Source organism: Mangifera indica, unplaced genomic scaffold (genome assembly GCF_011075055.1).
Source record: "Mangifera indica cultivar Alphonso unplaced genomic scaffold, CATAS_Mindica_2.1 Un_0023, whole genome shotgun sequence".
In the NCBI taxonomy this organism is placed as follows: domain Eukaryota; kingdom Viridiplantae; phylum Streptophyta; class Magnoliopsida; order Sapindales; family Anacardiaceae; genus Mangifera; species Mangifera indica.
The window spans coordinates 173,249-198,954 of NW_025401115.1; the positions used below are offsets into that span (position 1 = coordinate 173,249).

Consider the following 25,706-nt stretch of genomic DNA (forward strand, 5'->3'; position numbering starts at 1 on the left):
TAAAAACATATTTGCGGTAATTGAAAATTTTAAATATTTACTTAACTAATTTTTGTTAAAAAATTTTGTTAGAAAGAAAGATAAAATTGTTATTTTATTTTTAAACCATAAAAATTTATATCATTTTTTCCTTTTAATTTGAAAAACTAACAAATTCATCTAAAATTAAATTTTGAAAAGTAATATTTTCCTCCCTTTCAAATTTCTTGATGATTTTTTGACAAATAACGACCATTCTTTCTCTCCCAGTAATGGCTTTCACTTCAATGTCTTCTATCCGCCCAAAGCTCTCTCCCAATCTATATAAAACCCTTCGTCTGGACAACAAAGACATCATCCAAACGACAACAACACGTTCAAACCAAGGGTTTATTGTCTCCAACATATACCCTTGATTTGGACATGTCCTCATTGTCCGGACAACGACGAGTTATCTGGTTAATGCCTTCGTTGTCCAAACAGAGAGTTTCGTCTGAATTCAAAAAATCCAAATAATGTCAGCTACAAAAAAAGGGCTTCGAACGAAAAGAGTGACTGTCATTCATCAAAAAATGAGAAAAAACCACTTGTCAAAACTTCTAAGGAAAAATTATTAATTTTTTAAACCAAATAGAAAAAATGATATAAATTTTTAAAGTTTCAAAATTTAGAGGTAAAATAACAATTTACTCTTACTTCTAACAAAAGTTAATTTATAAATAAGTGTTTAAATTTTTTAACTGATGCACGTGTCTTTTTTAGACTGCGCTAAAACTTGGGAAAGTAGTCCTTTGGCCTTTTTATCATTACATGAACCAATATGGGTCAATGTCTTTTTAGCTTTTGTATTTAAAAAAACTCAACAAAATTTCTTTAATTAATTCTAGAAAACAAACAAGACATAAAATTCATAATCAAAGAATGCACTGCTCTATTATTCATAGAAATTTCTGACATTTCAAAAAAAGAAAAAACTCAAGAAATTATACAACATTAAATAAGGACTAGTGATAACTTCACAATCCTATCTATTACTTCCTACAAAATTGTAACGTACAGAACATCAAATTTGCCAAATCTATCGCAAATTATAAATAGCTAATCCCAGCCATAAATAATTAGGGTCTAAAAGTTCATTTAACTTTGGAAGATCAAGTACTGAACAGGCATCCAATACTACTTTCCACAAGAAACCAAAGTAGTACCTCCAAAGTATAGCATTCAAGCAGTTGTTTGGACTTCGACTGGCCCATTAGATTTAAAACCTTGCCTACGACCACGGCCCCTTCCTCTACCATGACTGCGCCCTGCAACATTACATGGAGAAATATTTGAAGTGCTAAATTTGTGAATGACATTAAATTTCCAGGAAAATTCATCAAACCAACGAAAACAATTGAAAAAAGGAAGGCAGTATAACATATATATTGTATAAATAATATTACAGTGATGAACAAACCCACAGAATCTTTGTTATTGAAAACAGATCATGGCAGGAAACAGTTTGCCAACATGGTTATGATTTATTGATACCTGATGAAATAGGTAATCACTGCTTAACATAGTTACTCATTTGATATAAAAACTTTTAGCAGTGTCTGAAGCATTAAGGGAAAGGCTCACTTAAATTAAGCATTGTTTCATAGAACTATTTTCACTATTATAAATTCTTTGCAAAACTTAAAATTAGAGGAAAGAATATATTTATTAAACAGATTAGCACAATCCCTGTCAGAGATTAAAGCAGGAGTCATTTTTAATATAATTTTATACATAGGGCATTTGTAAAAGTTGATTCAGTTACTTCTTTAACAGGGCATTTCATATGCAGGCAAACCATTAGATAATTAACATTTTGAATTGGGAACCCAAAAGAGTCAGTAATTATGAGTCAACTATATGCTTGTAGGTAGGTAAGGATACACATATTTATGAATGCACGAGGGAAAAACTTTTCCTATATATACACTTAACTATAAAGAGTGAAAATTTTAATAATGGTAACATTAAAATTACAAACCAATGACCACCTAAAATCATTAAGAAAAGCTTAAAACATAAAATTTGGATTGCATCAGCAAAATAGAGAGAAAATGAACCACACAGAAAATTTAAAAAAAAATGAATTCATGTTGGCAATCACCATGTCACAGTTCTTTTAAAGATGTACAGTGTGCTAAAAAGAGAAGAGAAAGTTTTGTAAATAAAGATAGAAATTACCACGTCCTTGAGCAGGGAAGAATCCTGATCCACTATAACCATTATTATATCCTGAATCAAGCTGCATGTTTCCACCACCACGCCACCTTCCACGTCCATGGGAACTGCGTCCTCTTGCATAACCTCGACCTTGGCCTCCATATTCATTTCCACTATCCCAATGTCCATTACCATATTCAGCTACACCACTGCCAGTACCTGCATAAACAAAAAAACACCACAATTTTTTTTTGCAGTTTCACAATATGCTCACATGAATTCAGTTGAGAATATAATATGGAACGGTCAAATCCAACCAACATAGTAAAAGTAATAAAAGAATATGAGACATATGAGACCAATCCTAACATCAGCAATATCTAAAAAACAAATCCAATAATTCCAACATTTTGACACCAAGAACCACTTAACAATGTTTCCCCAGGCAAACCTAGTAAGCTAACAACAAGACATAAGCAGAATGTAATATCTTTCTCTCTGTCATTGCTGAGAAGGACCAACATTGTCATATTGATGACAACTCAAAACTGATGTATTTCATATTGCTCCTGTGAATAAGCTGTTGTTGATCACAATAATATTGTAGTTGTAGCATTGAAAAGGACTATGCGCTTAAACCGGGTTAATAGAAATAGTTAAAGAGTTTTTCTCTATTCATGGAATTTCTCTTACCTCCGTTCTTTCCTTGAACTTGATCACGACGTACCCTGGCTTGCATGCCAGGTACAGCATCTAAACCACATGACATAGAAGTATATATATTAACTTATGCCAAAACATTAGATAGAATAGATTGCCCAATTGGAACAAAAAAAAAAAAAAAAATGGCTCACCTCCATCTTCATATTCAGTTAATGGCTTCAGTTGATCAGCTGAGATTGGTGGTTGGTATCTGTCATTATGCAAACAAAAGTCCAATAAATTAACATAAGGCAAAGTTGTCAACAGAATACCTGCATAACTAATCAGACAATGAACAGCTTTTTAAGTACATTATGCTTGTATGAATCAAAGAAACCAAGGGTCATTTCCATAAAGCACATCATAATGGGAAAGAAGTACCATCATATGTGATGATATGACGATGAGAAGCAAAAAGACAAATTAAGGATGGCAAGAAAATTATTTCAATTCTATCACAATGCACAGAACCTAGCATATAAAGAGTTACTCAACATCTTTTTCAAACATGGCATACAATGCAAATTACAAAATGAGTGGGATTAGAAAAATTAATTGTGAATGGGCATTGCCAATTCTCCAAAGTTTGCATTACACCAAAGTTGTCAATGTCATCACATTACCTTATGCATCGTAAAGGGTGTTTTTATACAATCCTCAATGGTCATAACAGGAAAAACACTAATCCCACACTTTCCTCCATTTCTCTTTCCATTTATATCAACATTGTTAGCTAATCAGCAACTAGAAGTAACTAAACCTCACAAGAATGCACCAGATAGCTAGTTAAGGATCTCTCTACAGCATCCTTGATTTAAAAGTTTACATATAAATATCAACACATCCACCTGACTTATCATGACACATGTAATTAAAGCATCTTTCACAACCAAAGTTTCGCCCACAAACTTCTATAAAATTCTACCATGATTGCTAAAAAATCACTTGGTTCTCCTAGAACAAGCTTCATTAAAATAATCACACAAATATCTAAATTATTGATGACATCAATTGGAACTCTGACAACTCTAGTATATCCAATTATCTAATAATTACTTCTCATAAATCATTTCCATTGAATAAACCACTACAAAGCAACTAGAATGGCTTCAATAAGAAGCATGCATGACAACTTAAAAGTAAGTCAAGCATCTCATAAGCACCAAAAACTCAAAATATCTAATTTCAGTGCTCATTACCCTAGGGAAGATGAATCCAGCTCCTTCTTAGACAAAATAATTGTGATAACCGAAATTTGACGGGTAGTCTCTAATCTGCATAAACAAATCAGATATCAGCCAGATAATAACAACACATTAACTAACACCAAGGAATTTGTTCTTACGGAAGAAGCCCTTCTTCTAGAGGCTCCCATGTGTCGGTTATGTCAATAGACCCGGTTGAAGTATTTTGGTGGAGACCAACAATCCTTCTCTGAAGTAGGCAAAACGCATTAGTACACATTGAAACCCTAGGCCGCAAACTTATATCATTAATTATTCAACATTATAAATATGTACTGATTTTTGGGAAACGACACAAATAAGGTTGAGAACATAGGCACCTTAAGCAACTCAGCAATCATCACAGTCTTGTTAATTGCTCTGCCGGTGGCCTTGAGAATAATCTCATTGGCACCTTTGTCCTGATAAGGAACATCTCACAGATTTAATTGTTCAATAAATTAAAATAAAGAACTAATATTTAAACAAAAATACCTGAAGAAGAGAAATAGCATAAGAAATGTAATTCCTGACTCTTCCTTGAGCAGTTATTCTGAGCTCATTCTCACTTATAGCTGTCTCCGTCCTCGGCTTCTCCACTTTCTGGTAACGATCCATTTTCCGCCCTCTAATCAAACACATGTCAGTTAAATCTTCTTCTTTCTCGGTAAACAAACAGAAAAAAAAAAATCTTTTTTTTTAATTCAAGAATTAATTAATCAATCAACGAAAAATAGGTTATATCCAGAATTACCAATAAGAAAATTTCGAAAATAAGCTAAATGGAAGAGAATGTGTAGTTGTGAAGGTTACCTTGAATCGATACGGCGTCGTCTGGAACGACTTTTGCTGGCACTTTTTCAGTTTCAGTCAGACTGAATTTGGAAGTGAAGTCGCCTTTCTAAAGTAAATTTATAGCAGACGGTTTAGGGTTTGCAAATGTGGATCTCGATTTCTATGATCCTCGTCGGAGTGCGCTACCCTTGGATAACTTTTCTTTATATTAAAACTAATAACAAATAAATTAATAACAATGTGGCATCTAAAAACATTTTATATATAATTTAAGTATATAAATAATATGGTGTTATATAATTTAATATTATTTTATTTTTAATTTAAATTTATATAATTATATAATAATAATTATTTATATATTTAAATTATATAAAAAATATATATATAGTTTTATTATTAACGTAAATATATAAAACAATATTATATACATAAATAATATGCATAAACTTGAGAACAAACGATAACATATCCCTATATAAATATTTTATTTTTAATTTAAAATCATCTAATTTTATAATGATATATCATTATCTATCCCTAACTTTGTGTACATAATCAACATTAATAAATTAAGAAATTTATATACATAAATCATATTAATATTATTGTTTTTGGTGGTTAATAATGAAATTTATCTCATTTTCTTACTTTAGTTTTGAAAATTGATAATTTCTCTAAACTTAATTTTAAAAAATTATTTTTTCCCCCATCACCTAGGGCTTTCATATTTTAAGGTTACATTCACCTCCCTCAAAGTTCATAACATTGCAATGATACCTTTATAAAATGCATTCTCTTGTTCTAGACACCGCGCTTCTTAACAATTCACTTTGACGCATCGTTAATCCCACTATCAATACCTTCTTTCTCCTTGGTGGTTTCTTGATACGAAAACCACATAAAATTTGATTGAAATCAAGCAAGAAATCTCATTGAATTTTAGTTGGATACGCACTGTTGTCAATGCCCTTCTTTATTTGAGTCATGACGATCTCACTCGATGCATCATCACCATCTGATTCGGCACTTGATGTTTGACAATTGAATCATTTGATCTAGTTTCTTCGTTTGACGCATCTCAACAATTCATTTTCGTTCAACGAAAATGGTCACCAATGCTCGAAGATCGGCAGGAGAAAAAGATAGCGGGAAGGTTAGTTGTTAGCTAGAACAGAAATGGTCTTTGGAGAAGGAGAAAAAAAATCAAGGGAAAAAGGTAACATTTTAAACTTTAGATGAAAAAATTATTAGTTTTTTAAACTAAAGAGAGGAAATTTGAAAAAATTTTAGTTTTTTAACATTTTTGGTTAAATGACGTTTTTATTATTTATACTAACAACAAAATTTAACAGAAATTTGATGACAATAAAGTGGTTAGATTTTTTAATTTTTGAAACTTAATGGATATAAATTTAATAATAAACTAAATCTTAAATAAAAATAAATATTTTAATCTATTTTAATTATATGTTTTTATTATATTAAAGTGTAAAATTATAATAAAATTAAGATTGTTTGATTTTCATAGACAAAGAGTATGATAATTAAATCAGTCCTTATATTATATGTGTCAATTAAATGATAGAAGATTATTTTAATTTATTTTTATTAACTAATTAAACAAGGTAATAATAAAAATAAAATATAATCTTTTATTCTTTCAAACCAAACATATAGTTATTAATTGGGCATTCCAGTGATGGTCTGTCACTGTCACAAAGTGCATTTTGTTACTTTCTTAATTTAAAATACTATGGATAATGCATCTTAACCTTTAGGACTGATATTTTTTCATATATGGAACAATTTTTTAAAATCTTTTTTATTGAATAAAACAAACCTAAACTATATCATATTAAAGATATGAGATCATCATTTATCTAATGATGTTATTTTAGTACATTGATGTGAATATTTTATATGATAATGTAAACAATTTCTGTGTTTACGTAAATATTTAGAACTCAAGAAAATCTTAAACTATACTATTTTTCCAAACTTATTTTCACAAAACACACAAAAAAATAAATAAATTCTATCCAAAATAAGTAAAACTCAACCAAAATTAATTTGTTATTTTGTTTGTGATGGTAGGGATGATTAAGTTAAAAGTTTGGATGGGTTTAACAATAAACTAATGGACAATAATAAAAAATAATTTATTTGAATTTCAATAAAACATCATTCTTATCAAAAGGAATGTAAATGAACAACGTAAACTTGAAAAATAAAAGGAAACCTTAATATTGGGTAGGTTCTATAATTTTAGAAATATCATATGTACCCAGTCTAGGTACACTAACTAGTACCACTAACGTGGCAACCAACATGATAGATGTTATCTCATCTGCCACATTGGCTCATTCCCATGTCAAAAAAAAAAAAAAAAACCTTCCTTGGGCACCTTTTTATTAAAAACAAAATCCTAAACTTTCTAAAACAACAATAAAAAAGTCTATGCCCAACACTATCAATCCATCCTTTACCTCAACCATAATTGACTATCATTTGTTAGAACCATTGTCGATTATCATTTTTTGAAACCACCATTAACCTTCATTTTCAAAACTACTGTTGGACTTCATTTGCTAGAGATGTTAGAGAAGTTCTTAACTTCTTCTCCAAAGTTGGATTTGTTACAAAATCAGACTTTATCGAAACTTTTGTCAGAGCAACTAAGGATCATTTTTTGTAAATCTTTTTACACTTTAATGTCAAACTTTCAAACTCAATTGCTCTACTTTTCAATGTAGATTGCTCAGACAGAATAATCTATGTTTAGACAAAATAATCTAGATTGCTTTGCTTTTTAATATCCATATTGCTCTTTTTCAGGCTTTTTCTTTCAAACTCAATTGACTTGAGTTTTAATCTAGATTACAACTTAATTTTGTGCTTTTGATCATGTATATGCTAATTCTAATCATATTTGGAAATACTTTAGTGTTCTTCACTTTATGTATTAGGTGAGAATTTGAATAAATGTATGTTTCATAAGCTATCAGTCCTTGAACTATATTGTGGCAATAAACCTGAAAAAGATTTTTGACTTATTACTAATGTTTGTCATAAAATTGTACACTTGACAAATACTCTTCTTTGTGTGGGTATATATGAACAATTATAATTTATTTTGTTGCGCTACCGTTCATAGCTTAGGAGAAAATATTAGGGATGTGGAACAAATAGATTGTCTTATATATTCAATATAACGAGAGGCTTTTCTTGTTCCAAATTGACATTCACAATTGCCTCTTTATTAAACAAGATCCAAGTAGTCTCTTTTATCGTTCATTTGATTACAAATTTTTATAGCTTTACTCCTACATTTCAGTCTGTACCATAGAATCATTTATGGATTTCAGTTTAATACCTAGTATTAGGATCACACATTGAACCTTACAAAATGATGAATTTTATAATTTGCAACAATGTTAAATGGTTATCAAGATCGTTATTTTGCCTTGACATCCTTGAAGATCGATTAATTTTTTTATAACCTTAATGGGTAATATCAAGGTTTTAATTTGTCTTTGTTCCAGTATTTCTTAACATTTTTCAATAGAAATAATATATCTCGTTAAAAAATTTTGAGGTTTTGCTTCCTTTTGTCAAAATATCTGAGTTCAATGACCAAATCTCTCAAATTAAAACTCCTTCTTTGGTAGAAATTTTGGAATGGGTAGTTCATTTGAAGTATTATGTTTATCTAGATTTTGAATAATTGTTCTTTCAACACTATTATACTTGATCATTATTTGATTCATCCAGCAAATTTACTTCATTTACTTTATTAAGGATATATATGATCGGTGTGCCTTTTTTTTTTAAATTAAAATTAAGGCTTTTATTCTTGTGTTTTCCGATGGTTTAAAATCAGAATGATGTAGTCTACCTTTTGTAACTTGTCTCCATGCATCATATTTAGCTTAAATTGATATTTGCGTGCTTCAAGTCGCAGTGAAACGTAAAAGTTGTTTCGTGCCAAATTTTATTGTATTGTTTGAGGATGGACCTGTGGTCAGAAACTTATTTTGATTTATTGCTCAAATTTCAGGAGAGAGTTTTAACATTGGATCAAAATAGACCTTCAACTACATTGTATAGTAATATCGACGTTCATTCTCTGAAGATGGAGGATTTTAGATATATACATGAGCAATTTTGTTATGTCAATATCTTGTCCTCTACAAGAGTTTCAATGGCAATGCGTAAAGATTTATAAATGGGTTCAATTATGTATATTGTTATGCTTAATCATGCAACCTAAATATTGTTATCTCTTGTACAATAAATTATGCAGTTGATTTTTTTAACATGTTCTATGTGGAAATTGTGGAGAGTATTTTATATATTTTGTATAGTTGGTGGCATACAAAAATCGACACCATGAGTTAGAGAACTCAAAGTCTCTCCATTTCCTATTTCTAACTCTAATACATGGTATGACTCTTATAAATTTTAACAGCATTTCATATGAATGGATACAATATGTAGCCTTATTTTATCTTTCATGAAACAATGTAATAACAAAACACAGAAGACACCACTGTTAGATTTTACAAAATAATTAAAATTTTCTTTTATTTTAATGGTAAGGTTGAATAAGTTTTTAGTGGATTAGATTTCGGTTATAATAAACCCACTCTTCAGTCATTAGTGGAGCTAAAATAGCTAGTTTAGAGTTGTTCTTCAGTCATTAGTTAAGTTTAAGTGGTTCTTGATTTACTATGAGTTTATCCTCACATTGCTTGGTGTATGTAAGCCTATAAATAGGCCATTTTGCTTCCAGTTCTAACAACAGAGACAACTAAATCAAGATCTATCATGAGAGGATTTACGAAACGGGCTGTTGGAGTGATTTGGCACCTTCAGATTCAAAAATTACTTCGCTAATATCTACAAGCTCAAGCAAGTTGGAACTATCCATGAATATCAAATGCAATTAGATAAATTGCTAGCAAAGGTAAGAAAACTTACAGATATTTAAGAAGTCAGGTGTTTTATAAGTGGGCTTAAAGAACAATTATGAGCTGACGTTCAAGCCCAAAGACCTACCACTTTAAGCCATGCAATTGGATTGGCTCAAAATTTCAAAAGCAAGGCATAAATACATGACCCTCGATCTATATCATTCTCACAAAAGGCAAGAAAGAGTTCCTTTGAATCATCAACTTGAAGCATCCTCACGATCTCAAGAAATAGAATTCTTGTAAATGCATCATCAATAATGACTATTTCCTCCTCGATTGTTAAACGTTCAATTCATCTGAGTTCCAACAACAATGACATCAAGGTATATGCTTCTATTATAAAGAGATATTCACAACAAGTCATGTGTGCAAGCAATTGTTCCTCATTGAGCAAGAACAAGAACCTGACTCCGTCAAGGAAGATAAACTAGATGAAGACAACGACATCAACTCAAACTAACCAGAGATCTCTCTACACACATTGGCAAAGGTACTCAACCCCCAAACGATGCGAATTCGAGCTTATATTAACGGGCTGCAACTTAATGCCTTGGTAGATTCTAGATCTATCCATAATTTCCTCCACGAAAGGATTGCTCAAGCAAGGCCTAGTAATGAAAGTCACCATAGTAAATGAAAACAAATTGGTGAGTCAAAGAGTTTGCAAACAACTTAAAGTTGTTCTTCACAACACTCATTTCTTTATAGATTTTTTTTCTCATGCCTCTCAATTTCGACGTCGTTCTTAGGGCTTAATGGCTCCAAACATTGGGTTCAATTCTCTAAAATTTCAAGACTATAAAGATACAATTCTCTCACCAAGGTCAAACCATTAAATTAAAAGGAGAGAGTCTTCTTAAAGCCAAATTAGTCAAGGAAAAGGCTAGTAATAAAACATTATAACAAAACATTAGGAAAAAAGCTTTACTTCAGATTTTTGTCACCACAATAAAACCCCATGACTTAGATAATCCAAAAGAATGGGCTTTCTTACAGCAATAATTTCCTACCATATTTAAAAGAGCCTTCCACATAGTTAAGTACATGACCATTGAATTCTTTACAACCCAAAAGCGGTCCAGTGAGTGTTTGACCATTTCACTATCCTCATTTTCAGAAATAAGAAATCGAAAGGTTAGTATCTGAAATACTTACACAAGGACTTATACAACCAAGTAAAAGCCTTTTTTCATCCCCAATTCTTCTTGTAAAAAAAAAAAAAAAAGATGACACATGGCATTTTTGCATAGATTATTGGGCATTAAGCAAGTTTACCTTCAATGATAAGTTCTCGATTCTAGTCATCGAAGAACTTTTTGATGAGTTGCATAAAGTGAAATGTTTCACGAAACTTGACCTATAATCTGAGTATCACTAAATTCGAATGCACCCTGAAGACATACCTAAGACCACCTTTCGTAAACATAATGGTCACTTCGAATTTCTAGTAATGTCATTTGGACTCTCTAATGTTCCATCCACCTTCTACTCACTCATGGACGATATCTTTTAGCCTTACTTGAGAAAAGTTATTCTCATATTCTTTAATGACATTTTAATCTATAGTCAAAATTGGTCAGACTATTTATCACATGTTCGAATGGCCTTTTCCATCTTGAAGAGACATCAACTAGTTATTAAAAGGGAAAAATGCATATTCGCTCAAAAACAAGTCCACTATCTAGTACATGTTATTGACAAACAAGTAGTAAAGGCTGATCTTGAGAAAATTTTGACAATGACCAATTGGCCTAGGCTAAAGAATATCAAGGAAGTTTTTAGGTTGACTAGCTACTACCAAAGGTTTATGGTAGCTTATTAGATTATAGCTCGACCTTTAATAGATGATTTTAAGAAAAACACCTTCCAATGGAATTCTACTGCAAAAAAAGCATTCAATCAACTTAAAGGAGTTATGACCAAGGCCTTAGTATTAGCTCTTTTTGATTTTTCAAGCCCTTTTATAGTGATGCTTCAAATTGTGGTATTAGAGCCATTCTATCACAATATAATTAACTTATTGCCTATTTCAGCATAACATTGAAAGGAAAAAATTTGTCTATTATGAGAAGGAACTAATGGCCTTAGTATTGGCAGTTCAAAGGGGGCAACCATATTTGCTTGGAAGATCATTTATAATGAGAACAGATCATAGAAGCCTTAAGTATCTATGGGATCAATGTATAGCTACTGAAGGACAACAATGGTGGCTAATGAAACTCATAGGCTATGACTTCATCACTTAGTACCGTTAATGGAAAACTAACAATGTAACTAATGTTTTATCCAAGGAAGGTCTTACAACAGAATACATGGCCCTTTCCACTACCATTCCTCAATGGCTCAAGTCTATTTGTGAAGAAAATCAATCTCACCATGACCTCCAAAGATTACACTTGTTAGTGCAATCCGGTGAACCAATTAGACTTTGGTAACTTCAACAAGGGATCTTTTTCTTCAAAGGTGAGATATTTCTCCCTTATGACTTTGCCTTGATTCCAACCATTATTAAAGAAATGCATGGGGGACGCCATTAGGGTTACTTTAAGACCTTACACCACTTAAGGTAGTTTTTTTTTTGGAAAAAAATGAAAGACTTTATCTGTAAGTATATCTGAGAATGTGATGTTTGCCAACATCATATGGTAGACTCGCAAGCGTTTGCATGTCTTCTACAACCTTTACCAATACCTACTCAAGTTTGGGTCAATATATCATTGGATTTCATAGACAAATTGCCTCTCTCAAATGGCAAAACAACTCTATTTGTCATTGTGGATCAGCTTTCCAAGTATGGACATTTCATTCCTTTTTTGCATTTGTACATGGCACCATTGATTGCTCAAATCTTCTTTGAGAACATTTTTAAATTGCATGGGATGCCACAATCAATAATTTGTGACTGAGACCCCATTTTGACATGTTTGTTTCGAAAGGAACTATTTAAACTTCAAGGACCAAGCTTCAATTTTAGTTCTTCTTACCATCCATAAACTAATGGTAAGACAAAAGTAGTCAATCGAACCATTGAAATATATTTAAGATGTTTCATGAGATCTTAATCGAAAAAGTGGACTCAGTGGCTAGCTTAGGTTGAGTATTGTTATAACACAAACATCTATTTTGTTACTCGCACTACACCATTTGAGATTTTTATAGATAACCATCACCTACATTACTTTCATATATCCTAGGAACTGCAAAAGTTTAAGCTATGGAAGACATGATGCTACAACGAGATGAGATTCTTAAGGAACTTCGTTATCGTTTACAATAAGCCCAACATATGATGAAACAATTCTATGATTGACATCACACTAAGAGATCATTCGAAGTCAACAATTGGGTTTATTTACGGCTTCAACCACACAAACAAGCTATAGTCTCAAGGAGATCCTCACAAAAACTAACGACTTGCTACTATGGATCCTTCAAGATGCTTGAGAAAATTGGCTAAGTCACGTATAAGCTCAAATTGCCACCAACCAATCGTGTCTATCTGGTCTTCCATGTTTCCCTATTAAAGAAACAAGTTAGAGAAGCCAATTAAGTTTCCCTTATGTTACCCAAAATTGAAGATGATTTTATAGAAGCAAACAAAAAACTAGAGATGATTTTAGCCACACGACATAAAAGGAGACAAACTGAGGTGTTGGTCAAATAGGTTGGGAAACCTTCATCAAAAGCAACATAGGATTCAAGAAGCATGATACAATAAGAGTTTCCAAATTTTTTATTTCCTTGAGGACAAGGAAAATTTTGAGGGTGGGGGACTATTACAAAATAATTAAAATTTTATTTTATTTTAATGGTAAGATTGAACAAGTCTTTAGTGAATTAGATTTCAGTTACAATAAACCTATCTTCAACCATTAGTGGGGTCGAAATAGCTAGCTTAAACTTCTTCAGTCATTAGTTAAGTTGAAGTGTTTTCTGATTTATTTGAGTTTATCCTCATGTTGCTTAGTGTATGTAAACGCATAAATAGGCCATTTTGCTTCTAGTTTTAATAACAATTTATTTCTTCATTAACATACAAACAACAACAGTACCACTTCTTTGTCATCTTGTTCATTACATTGCTCTGTAGAAAGTTTCCAAAACACCTCGACGAGGCTAAACAAGAAACTTTGGTCGTGGACCCGTAACTAAGCAAGGTTGTAACATATATTAACAAAACTAAACTAAAAACTCACAACTACTTAAAATAAAATTATAAATCAAATCCATATAATGCAACTCCATATATTAGTCATATGTTAAAATTCATCATATCATCAACCATAATGCAATATGACATTACTAGATTAACAAAACTAAACTAAAAACTCATAAATACTAAAATTAAAATTACAAGTCAAATTGATGTAATGTGACTCCAAATATCAATTTATGTTATAATTCATCACATCATCAACTATAAAATCAACAAGCTTATATATTCTGATCATTGATAATGTTAAGAGAATCAAAATTTACAAAAAAAAATTTAAAATTTTCATTTCTATTTTTGCAATATGATCCACAGATAATCCTCACTTTCCTTATTATTTCTTAGTTAATGCTACACCTATCATAAAGTTATCTTTTATCATTTGCATGTTTAGGTGAAACTAAAGAATTTACACTTAACTACACATGCACTTGTCAGATGACACTTCAAAAGAGCTTTCCTGCAATATTAATGAAATACAAGTAATTTGTTATTTATCATAAAACGAATGGAAAAAATAACAAAATACTCAATTAAATTAAAATACTAATTTTTTACCTTAATCCTTTTTAATCAATTTTTACATGGGTAATTTCTTCTCTTTCACTTTACAAATAATTTGATCAACATTTGATTACTTTCTTTTGAATGGATGATGTCATTTGCTATGAATAGCCCATGGAATAAGAATTTTGTTGTTGCTCTCATTGGAAGTATCATCAACAACTTCATAATTTGGCGTACCATTATTCGACAATTTTAAACTTTTATAATTTCTGTCAACATTTTCATTGGACATCAACTGGCTCTTCATATCAATTATTATTTCTGTTACCATATTAATCAGTATCATTATTTGATGTCAAATTTGCAACAATGTTGAATAAATTAAACAAATTATCAAACCTTTGCCCTTTAAGATTAATGCTCCAATTATTATAACTTATTTTGACCTTTGTATGATACATATTTATATTTTTCTTCAATCACCTTAAAATGAACTTTTTTGGTGTATGAGAAATTTACTTCTGAATCAACATGACAATTGCATGTTGACATAAAATTCCTCTAATCTCAAACATTCAACAATTGCAACGAATATCACAAGTTCATTAATCAAAACAAATTACAAAAGGAACACCACAATATCTTCTTGTATTATAAATTTTGTATAGGAATCAACCTTTTCAGAAGTAGACAATCCACAATAGATCTTAATAGTAAGCTCTTGTTGAAATTCTTTGAATTTTGTAGTAGTACATCCATCTTGAAATTGTTTCTCAATTGGATTAGTGCTTATGCAAGGGATATATGATTTGAAAGATCTAAAATCAGTCTCCCTTTCTTTTTCCACTTCATCACGCAATGCATTTTCATATTATTCCACAAAATATTTTAAAGTGTTTTTTAAATTGACATAACCATCAAAATATGAATGCATACTTTCATTATGTTGTGTAGTACTCATAAAGTATCCTTTACAAAAGTTGGCACCCACTGTTATCTTTCATTAATATATAATCCAAGTAGTCATGTATTGTTGTGAAACTTGTGTTTATCAATTAACTTATTCCAATGTTCTTCAAACTCATTACCTGTTAATGAATCATAGACAATATTTTGCAAAGAAAATTTAATATGTTCATAATCACAATAATCTCTTTACTTTTCAAGCAACTTATTCATTATATGCCATAAACACCATCCATGTCTTGTACCAGGGAACATAATCTCGATTATATTTTGCATTGTCTTGTCTTAATCATTAATTATTACTTTAGGAGCACAATTCAACATACATGCAATTCAAGATTGAAAAACCATACAAATGTCTTTGTGTTTTCACTAGATATTAACCCACAACCAAATAATGTTGAATGACCATGATAATCATCTCCAATAAAAGCATTAAATGACATATCATGTTTGTTGGTCAAATAAGTAGTGTCAAATGTCATAACATCACCAAATTCTTTAAATGCAACCTTACTTCTTGCATTCATCCATAAAACATTTTTAAGATGACCCTCTTAATCTAAATTCATTGTGTTGAAGAAATTTGAATTCTCAATTTGCATTTTAAGAAAATTTTTATGGATTGTAGAAACATCTCTAACACTAAGTTGTAACCTCCTTCCATTTTCAATGTAGTTCATGTAATCTTCTCGTAAGAACATAAATTCTCAACACTGTCTGCTTCAACCATTAAGACATTGAAAATTTTATTTTGTCTTATTCTAGCTCTATCATTCACTTCTAGCTTCCTTTTGATCAATAGATATATTATTCGATTACTCTTAAGTATTTAGTCTGAGTATGACTACTGAGTTAATGGTTGTGATCTAATATAACTAAAAATATTGTCCATTTACCATCGAAATGCATGCTTGCATGAATTCAAGTCTAATAATCAGTTTTTGTTGTTAGATGCATTTTTAAAACATTCCTATAGTTACTTCTAGCCTTGACATGACAAGAACAAACCAATACCACATATTTCACATCTCCATCATCTCCTTTGGTTGTAGATCATATAATAGCTTCAAAACCCTTCTTATTTTCATAGCTTTTATAATGTTTGACAAGATTCTTTATTGAATAAAAAACCATTCTAGGCTTAGGCTCTCATTCCTCCTCTAAACTTCTTGTATCGTCTATTTATTCAAATTGATTAACCTAATTCATTGATATTAAATTAGTTAGAATTAGAATCAAATAATACTATGAAAAGGTTGAAATAGAACTTTAAAAAAAAAATCATATTGATGAATAAAAATATTATTATAAAAAAATAAGTACCCCCATAACATTAAAATAATAAGAAACATTTTCATAATATGTTTGAGTGCACTCTTCTATCTTTTGAACTTTGATGCAACACACCAAGTTTAAAATTAGTGAATAAAAAGTAACTAATTTTAATAGTTGTCTGATTTTTATTCTCACTTACATAGCATGCTACATAATCTTTCAATCAATACAATTTATATATATTGATGATGAATAAATCAAAACTTTTTTTATTGTAATACAAATGCAAACAATTATACAAACTCGTACTAATGCTGAAAATTGATTTTCTAAAATTAATATTACATAAATTGTTGCAAATCATAAAATTGATCATTCTACAAGGTTCAATGTGTGATCCTTCTATTATGTGTTAAACTAGACTCCATAAATAATTATATGGAACAAATTGAAATGTAGGAGCAAAGCCATGCAAACTTATAAAAGAGATTGCTTGGATCTAGTTCCATAAAGAGACAATTGTAAATGTCAATTCGGATCAAGAAAAGCCTCTTATTACATTGAACACATAATACAATCCATTTGTTCCACATCCCTAATATCTTCTCCTAAGCAATGAATGGTAGAACAACAAAATAAATTACAATCATTCAGATACACCCATACAAAGAAAAGAATTTGTTAAGTGTATAATTTTGTGACAAAAATTAGTAATAAGTCAAATATCTTTTTTGGTTTATTGTCATAATATAGTTCAAGGACGGATGGCTTATGAAACATACATTTATTTAAATTCTCACCTAATACATAAACTAAAGAACGTTGAAGTATTTCTAGATTTGGTTAAAGTTAGCATATGCATCATCAAAAGAACAAAATTAAGTTATAATCTGAAAGAAAAAGCTCAAAAAAGAGTAATATTGACATTAAAAAGTAGAGCAATCTAGATTATTCCGTCTGAACATGAACCTAGATTATTCTATCTTAGCAATGTAGAGCAATCTACATTAAAAAGTAGATAATTGAGTCTTAAGGTTTGGCTTTCAAGTGTAATAACATTTAAAAAGAAAAAACCAACCATAACTACTTTAACAAAAGCTTTGGTGAAATTTAACTTTGTAACAAATCCAACTTTGGAGAAGAAGTTAAGAAGTCCTCTAACATCTTCGACAAATGAAGTTTGGCGTTGGTTTCAAAAAATGATGGTCAATGGTGGTTTTGAAAAATAACAGTTAGCAGTGGTTCTGACAAATGACAGTCGATTATGGTTGAGGTAGAGGATGGTTTGATGGTGGTGGGCGTAGACTTTTTTATTGTTGTTTTAGAAAGTTTAGGGTTCTATTTTTAGAAAGAATGCGGCAAAGGAAAGTAATTTTTTTTTGTCTAACGTGGCAACAAACCAACGTGATAGATAAAGTGGCATCTGCTACATTGGCTAACATGTCAGGAGGTAATAGTTTGTATACCTAGACTGAGTATATATAATATTTCTGTTGTGATTTTTGTGTAAACAAATTTGGGTAAATAAGTTAGTTTGAGATTGCCATTGTTCACATCAACCCTAAAATTGTCCATATATTAAATTGTTCACCTCAGTCAAGAATTATCTCATTCATTAATTATAAATTAAAATAAAAACTTATGCTAGTAATTTTTAACAACATTAGAGATTGAGTACATTTTTCTGTAAGTTTGATTAGAAAATTTGGTCGACTCAATTAAAAAAAATTAAGTTTGATCTCTTCAATCAAAAAATATGATGTCATACTTTAATATCTTAGAGTGTTTATAATTGGAGACCTCAAATTATCTTTTACCCAAGATTTTATGAAATCACTACATATGACAAATCATCTTGTGATAAGAATTTTTAATGATGGTCTATTATTTTATGAATTCTATGTTTTATACTTCTTTTTTTCATAATATTGAAAGAAAATGATTAAAAAAAAAAAGTATAAAAGCATAAACACCTTTATTATGTGTATTCACAAAAATGAAAAACACCATTTATTTCCACATACTTGATGAATTCTTCTCAAATTATTATTTATTCTATTCATCTTGAGATTTATTAGAAATATTTACGGTGATAATGTACGACCATTCATGGCTTGGAAACAATTTATCGATGTCATGTACGCTTGTACATTATGATCATGTACGACTATACATGGCTAAATAGAATTATAAATTCACCTTAAGAGTTTCTTAGGAAATAGAAGAAAATAATGAATAATGGGAAAGGGGATGTACATCTAAAGAAGCATACATGTACAGGGACAAATGTTGCATATATTCTCGAGAAGGTTGAAAGCATGAAACATACATGTAACAAGAAGGTACGTTTGACATGGTCAAACACACGACCATACATGGAAGGAACTGTGCATGCTTGTGACCAGAGTATGGATGCCTATACCTGTTGAGATAACAAATGTACACCTATGGTTTCACAGGAGTGATTATGTATATAATGACTAATGCACACCTAGATATGGTCAGGTGTATGATCATACCTAGAAACGATCAGGTATGCCCATGATTGAGCCATGCACAGTCATGCTTGTAATCGTTAAGAGTGATTTTCAAGAAAAGTTAAGGCCCATTGAGGTGTTAAGAAGTTCCCTAAAGGTCAAGAGATGAACTAAATATGTAGAATTGATAAATGAACCTAGGAAGAAATGAAAAGAACTGGATTAATGATTGTGAGAGTTTCGAGTAATTGGGTATCAATAAGGATTAGATAATCCCATGAGACTTATGATAAGTGATACCTATAAGACATAGATTTAAGAGATTGTGGGCTGACATGAGGGATTACTGGTGACCTAAGCCATAGATAGGGTATGACATATTTTGTCAATTGGTTTTCTTAGATAAAAAGAGAATTATTAAGATTGTATGTCTATCACTTAACTAAGGACTTACCAAGACATATATAGTAAGACAACTGGGGTCCATAAAGAGAAATGCCAAGACTACAAGTCTATGATTGGTAATTATATAGGATAACCAAGGCTAAGTGCCTTAGAGAATGGTTACTAAAGTGGGTACCGAGTTATCCTTTTTAGCCAAGAACCAATCAACCTTTAATTTGAATAAAGATAATAACCTAGGGTATAAAAGGAAAGGGGTAATTTGATTAATTGATTATATGATAGAATACTCCTACTTACTGATTGTTTTCACTTACTCCCTTCCTATTGATTTTACACATGAGAGACATAGAGGTGACAAAAATGGGGTAGATAGTTAGTGATGGAATGATATGTGGCAAATGGACTATTAGGATTTTAATATTTATTATTATTATTATTATTATTATTATTATCATTTTAAGATTTTATGATGGATTAGACTATATTTGTGTACACACATTATATTATTTTATTTGGATATTGAGATGCTTGGGATTTAAGATTGGATACTATTTAGTATGTTTAATAAAATATGAGGTTATTCAGACCATTTTTTGAGTATATACTTAAATGTTATATGTGCATGATTTATAGAGAACTATTATTAGCACTTGTTCAAGATTTAATAGCATTTTACCCTAAGGGATATAACTTTTGAGTTGGGGTGTTACAATTGATATCGAAGTGGTAGATATTGAGAACCCAAGTATTTAGATTATGAATTGTGTTACTAGAGATAGAAATAGGTCCCACATGCCACACAGATCGTCCTTGCTTGTTTGTTTGCTTGTCACTATAAGTGAAAATTTAAATTTATGTAAAATAGATTAATTATATGATTATTGAATTGTGGCTTTTATAGATTGAGAGATACGGAGGACTAGAAGAAATACTAGAAACCCTCATACAAATGGCCTAACAGAGGCATAAAATTTGAGGACAGTTGCCCCTACACTAAGTGTTAAGGATATCTAGAATATTGTTTGCGAGGTGTTCAAAGAGTAGGGAGGTACTTTTAGAGACGTGAGCAATTCAATTCAAGTACCACATATACATGTAAGATTGAGAGACCTGAGGCTAGAGACGAGCACTAGTTGTAAGGAATACGTAATTGCATTAGATTTATGGACCACTAGGATCACACGAAAGGATGTGTACTATAATCTATGCAAGTGAACCAGAACTAGCCAAAGCTCTGGAAAATGGCCTAACTCGGTACTATAGCATGCCAGACTTGGCCCATAGGCCTTCTAAGCTAGGTTATGGGTGGACCCCAACTGGTATGGTTCATATAACATTAAAAAAATAATTAATTAATAAATAATCGTATTATTGAAAATTAATTTTTTATTAAAATTAATGAACCGACCCATTTAAGGTTCGGCCCTATTTATGTTGGCTCGAGTCGTAGGCCTTATACATCCCATGGGTTGCCCTAACCCACTACTGTAACACCCCTAGGCTTAGCCTGACCCATGGACACCTCTAACCAGAACTATTTTCATATAAATTAAACATATTTTCTTTTGTAAAATATATGTATTAAGGTCTTACAGTGCATGTGTGTACATTTGTAGGTGTTTCTACACAACTATTTTCAAATAACTATTTGTTTTATTTTGTTATGGATTATTACTTGAATTTTGGTTGTGCTATGTGTTTAAAACTCTTATTTAAATTTTGACTTTGTTATGTGTTTATAAACTCAAATAATTTTTTGATTAATTTTCTAGATGAAGTATGTCTTAATCTATTTTGATATTTTGACTTTTTTGATTTGAGTCTAAAGTATGATTAGAATTATGAATTTATACCTATTAAGCTTTTTTTTAAAAGTAATATGTCTAAGATTATATTTTAAATTGTTTTTTTTATTTGTACAACCATGATATTTAATTATTTCAAAAGATTCAAAAAAAGTTCATTTGATGAAATTGTTGACACTATTATTGGTATGGAGATAAAATATGTGTTTATGTCTGCACATTGATAGGGTCATGAGAGCCCTCCTTTAACCTTAGTTAGTAAATATGGAAATAGGAAAAAAATGATATGAGAATTATACAAGTATAATACAACAAATAGTGAAAAATATATTTGTAAAAAGGGTTCATAAAATTTGCCGATAGAAAAAATACGAAATTTGTATATACAAGTTTAATACGAGACATCGTTAATAATACATTCATAAAAATACGAAATATTAATAATAATTTTAGCACTTTTCAAGAATCTTCTAATAAAAATCAATATAACAATTCAAGTGTAAAGTATTTAATTTACTATTAAACCTAATATAATATAATATATAATCAAAATTTAAATTATTGTCTCAAGACTCTCAATAAAGACTTTGTTTAAACTCAAACAAAATATACATGCCCGCAATATTAAAACCAATAAAAAAATAACATAAATGATTTCCAAATTTATGTCAAACATATCTATATGATAGATAAAATAGCCTAAAGAGCACAATGCTAGACATTTTAAAAGGTTTATCATCAAAGTATGCAGATAAGAGCTCTTAACTAAACATATAAACAACTAAGAATAACACTGAGATTAGTAAAAATTCATGCACAAATTGCTAATGCATTTAGAAAAACATTTAATTGAAGATACTTAAACAAAATCTAATTTGACATCAAAAATACTTTCTCATGTTAGAAATATAACAAAAAATAATAATTAATAAAAAGTTCACAACTCTCACTAAATATAAAAGAGTTCATCAATTTTGAGAAATAAATATGACCACACGGTGAAATTAAGAGTGACTCTTATCCACTATACTAAAAGATAACATTATACTACAATCAAAATGCTCAACATATAAAGCTTTCAAAATGAAAAAAGGGAAAATGTCAACAAAAGGAATACTAAATAACATGAAACAATACTAACTCCCTTTTTCAAAAATTATATATAGACCCAAAAAGGAAAATTATGAGTAGTATGTATATGCATAACAACGATGACATATCAGTATGCTTATTAATTATAGGACCTTTGTACAAGGGAGGGAGAATGAGAAATTAGAGATTAAGAAGATGGTTTAGTTGTTTGAGTGTTTCTATGGAGCATGAATATTCGTACAGTGGAGGGAGAATAGGAAATTAGGGATTAAGGAGAAACAAATTAAGGTTTTTTTTTTAATGACTATGGCATTACTATAAATAATTAAAAATAAAATAGACAATTTTGTACTCTAAGTTTAACCAAAAATTCAAAAATACGACAAACATAAAATATGATTGAATAATTCGTATTTAATACAGGAAAGATGTGAAATACACGTTTAATATATTTTGAGTTCAAAAATTCTTTTTAACGTGTTTAATAGGTCAAATAAATGAGAACGCGAATAATATATATTTTTACCAACTAGACTTTTAATAAAAATCTTGGTTCTACTACTTATCACCACTAGACTTAACGTCACAATGTTGCTCATTGTCACTATATACACCAAACATAATAACCATAATGTCATTCACCGCGCTTCTGTGCTATCAAACATAATTCTTCCTCGAAGCCTGCTGATTCGGAAGTATACAATGCCATAATCTCTATGCTTGCCTGTATCAAGCAATCTTAAATGGCCACGGGCAGTGAACCCTTACTTTATGTTTCACAGTGGACAGTCACATTGTATCATTTAATATAAAGGCCAAAAGACTTAATCTCACCTAACGATTGGTCTATTCCCAAACTTTCACCTTAAAATTATAAAAATTTAAATATTTATTATTCTATTAAAATTCTCTATTAAGGTAAGAGTAAAATATTATTTAATAAAATATATTAAAAAAATAAAATTTTATCATATTTTTCCTCTTTAGTTTAAAAAACTAATCATTTCTCTCATTTATAGTTTGAAAAATTACTTTTTCCCTTTTAGGGTTTTTTTCCCTTCTTTAGTGACCATCTCCATTTTGGTCAACAGCCAACCTCCCTACCATTTTCCTTTCTTGCCGATCTTTTGACTTTAACATCCATTTTTGTCAGACATAGATGAATCATCTTTATTTAATAATGTCATCTTTGTCTCTTTGGATGGATGAAGACAATTCGTTTTTGTCCACCATAGATCAACATTTTGAGTTAGTCAATTGTATGTATTGGACAAAGACAAAGTGTTTTGAGAGATTAGGAACGTTGATCTCGGGTGAACGAAGACAAATCATCTTCGTCCGTCTGAAGAGACAAAAACGATTTATCTTCCTTCAACAAAATGGATGTCAATGTTGGAAGATCAGTAGGAGAGGAAGATGGTAGGAAGATCGGTTATCGGTTGGAATGGAAGTGTTCACCGGAGAAGTGAAAAAAACTCTAAGAAAAAAAAAAAAAGATAACTTTTTAAATTTTAGGTGGAAGAAATTATTAGTTTTTTAAACTAAAAGGGATAATATGATAAAAATTTATTTTTTAATACTATGTGTTAAATGATAGTTTATCCTAAACCCAAATAGAGAATTTTAATAAAAGAGTAAATATTTAAGTTTTTAAAACTTTGGAGGAAGAGTTTGGTGATGAACCAAACCTTGGGTGGGAATAAGTCTTTTAGCCTTTAATAACAAAAGATAAAATACAGCAAAAGAGGGAGATCTCATTCTCAGGGTGATCAGTTGCGTCTTTGAGGATAGAGATCTTATCTTCGTCTCCATAAAATTATTTCCATTATAATGCAGACAAATGCCCTTATTTTCATACTTATTGATTAACTCAATTTTCATGAAACCTGATGAATAAAATAATAAAATTAATTATATATATTTTCATAATATAGATACATACATATATATGTGATTTATATGTTTTATCAAATAATTAATAATTTTAAATTAAAAATAAAATAATACTTAATTATATGATAATATATATAAAATATATATGTATTTATATATTTAGAATAAATGTACATATTATTATTCTGAATGTAATGGAAAATTAATTAAAATAAGCAGTCAGTTTGCCGCGTAAACCTTTTTCGGTAAGAATTTTTAGCTTTTATCTTTTTAAGCAAATTATATTTTTTATTTCAAAAATACCTCTCATCTTATATCTCAGCGTTTACAGTAGATTTCACAACAACTTTTGCAGATTAATCTCTTATATTTCAGATTATACGTATTAAGCTTAAATTTTTTTGTAATGAATAAGATTAATTTTTTATATAATAATTAATTTTTATATACTTTTATACAATTACAAAATGATAGATATATTAGACGTTTTCTCAAAACGGTACGTTTTTCTAAGCGGATGCAAAAATATGTGAAATGTTGTATAAAAGGATGCGGGTGCGTAGAACAGTGCGACAACACTGAAGGGGTGCGTGAAAGAGTGCGACAATTTGGAAAGGGTGCGTGAAGGGGTGCGGGTGCGTGAAGGGGTGCAGGTGCATGAAAGGGTGTGGCAATTTGGAAATGGTACATGAAGGGGTGCGTGAAAGAGTACGGGTGCTTGGAAGGGTACGACAATTTGGAAAAGGTGTGTGAAAGGGTGCATGTGCATGAAATATAAAAAATATATATTATATTATATTTTATATATTATATTAATAATATATATATACACATTATTAATATAATTTATATAATATATATATTTGCATTTCCCGCACTCCTTTAATATATATTATATTAATATAATATATATTAGGCCAAACGACTATTTCCCATCTAAACTATGCTGAATTCTCAAAGTTCTTTCTATTAACTATGAAAATACCGTTTACCTACCTATGAGTAGTTAAAATTAACAGTAGTACGAGTAAAATCGTCATTTTATATTTAATATTAAAAATAAACTTAAATAAAATCTGATTCCCCCCCCCCCTAAAAGTTTAAAAACTAACTTTTCTCCCCTAAGCCAAGTTTGAAAAGATCACATTCCCCCCCTAGGGTTTAGTTTCCAAACCCCTTCACTTTCTCCGACGCCA

General features: G+C 30.1%; 1 protein-coding gene across 1 annotated transcript; it reads right to left on the minus strand.

Annotated features, from left to right (window-relative positions):
- Positions 1-886: 886 nt before the first annotated feature.
- On the minus strand, positions 887-5,109 carry LOC123206063 (probable H/ACA ribonucleoprotein complex subunit 1). Its single transcript, XM_044623159.1, has 9 exons — positions 4,917-5,109; positions 4,599-4,731; positions 4,445-4,525; positions 4,226-4,314; positions 4,080-4,154; positions 3,033-3,091; positions 2,872-2,931; positions 2,200-2,397; positions 887-1,286 (listed from the first exon to the last, which is right to left on the minus strand). The coding sequence occupies exons 2-9, from the start codon at positions 4,719-4,721 to the stop codon at positions 1,201-1,203; spliced, it is 771 nt and encodes a 256-aa protein (XP_044479094.1). The 5' UTR covers positions 4,722-4,731; positions 4,917-5,109; the 3' UTR covers positions 887-1,200.
- Between the last annotated feature and the right edge of the window lie 20,597 nt (positions 5,110-25,706).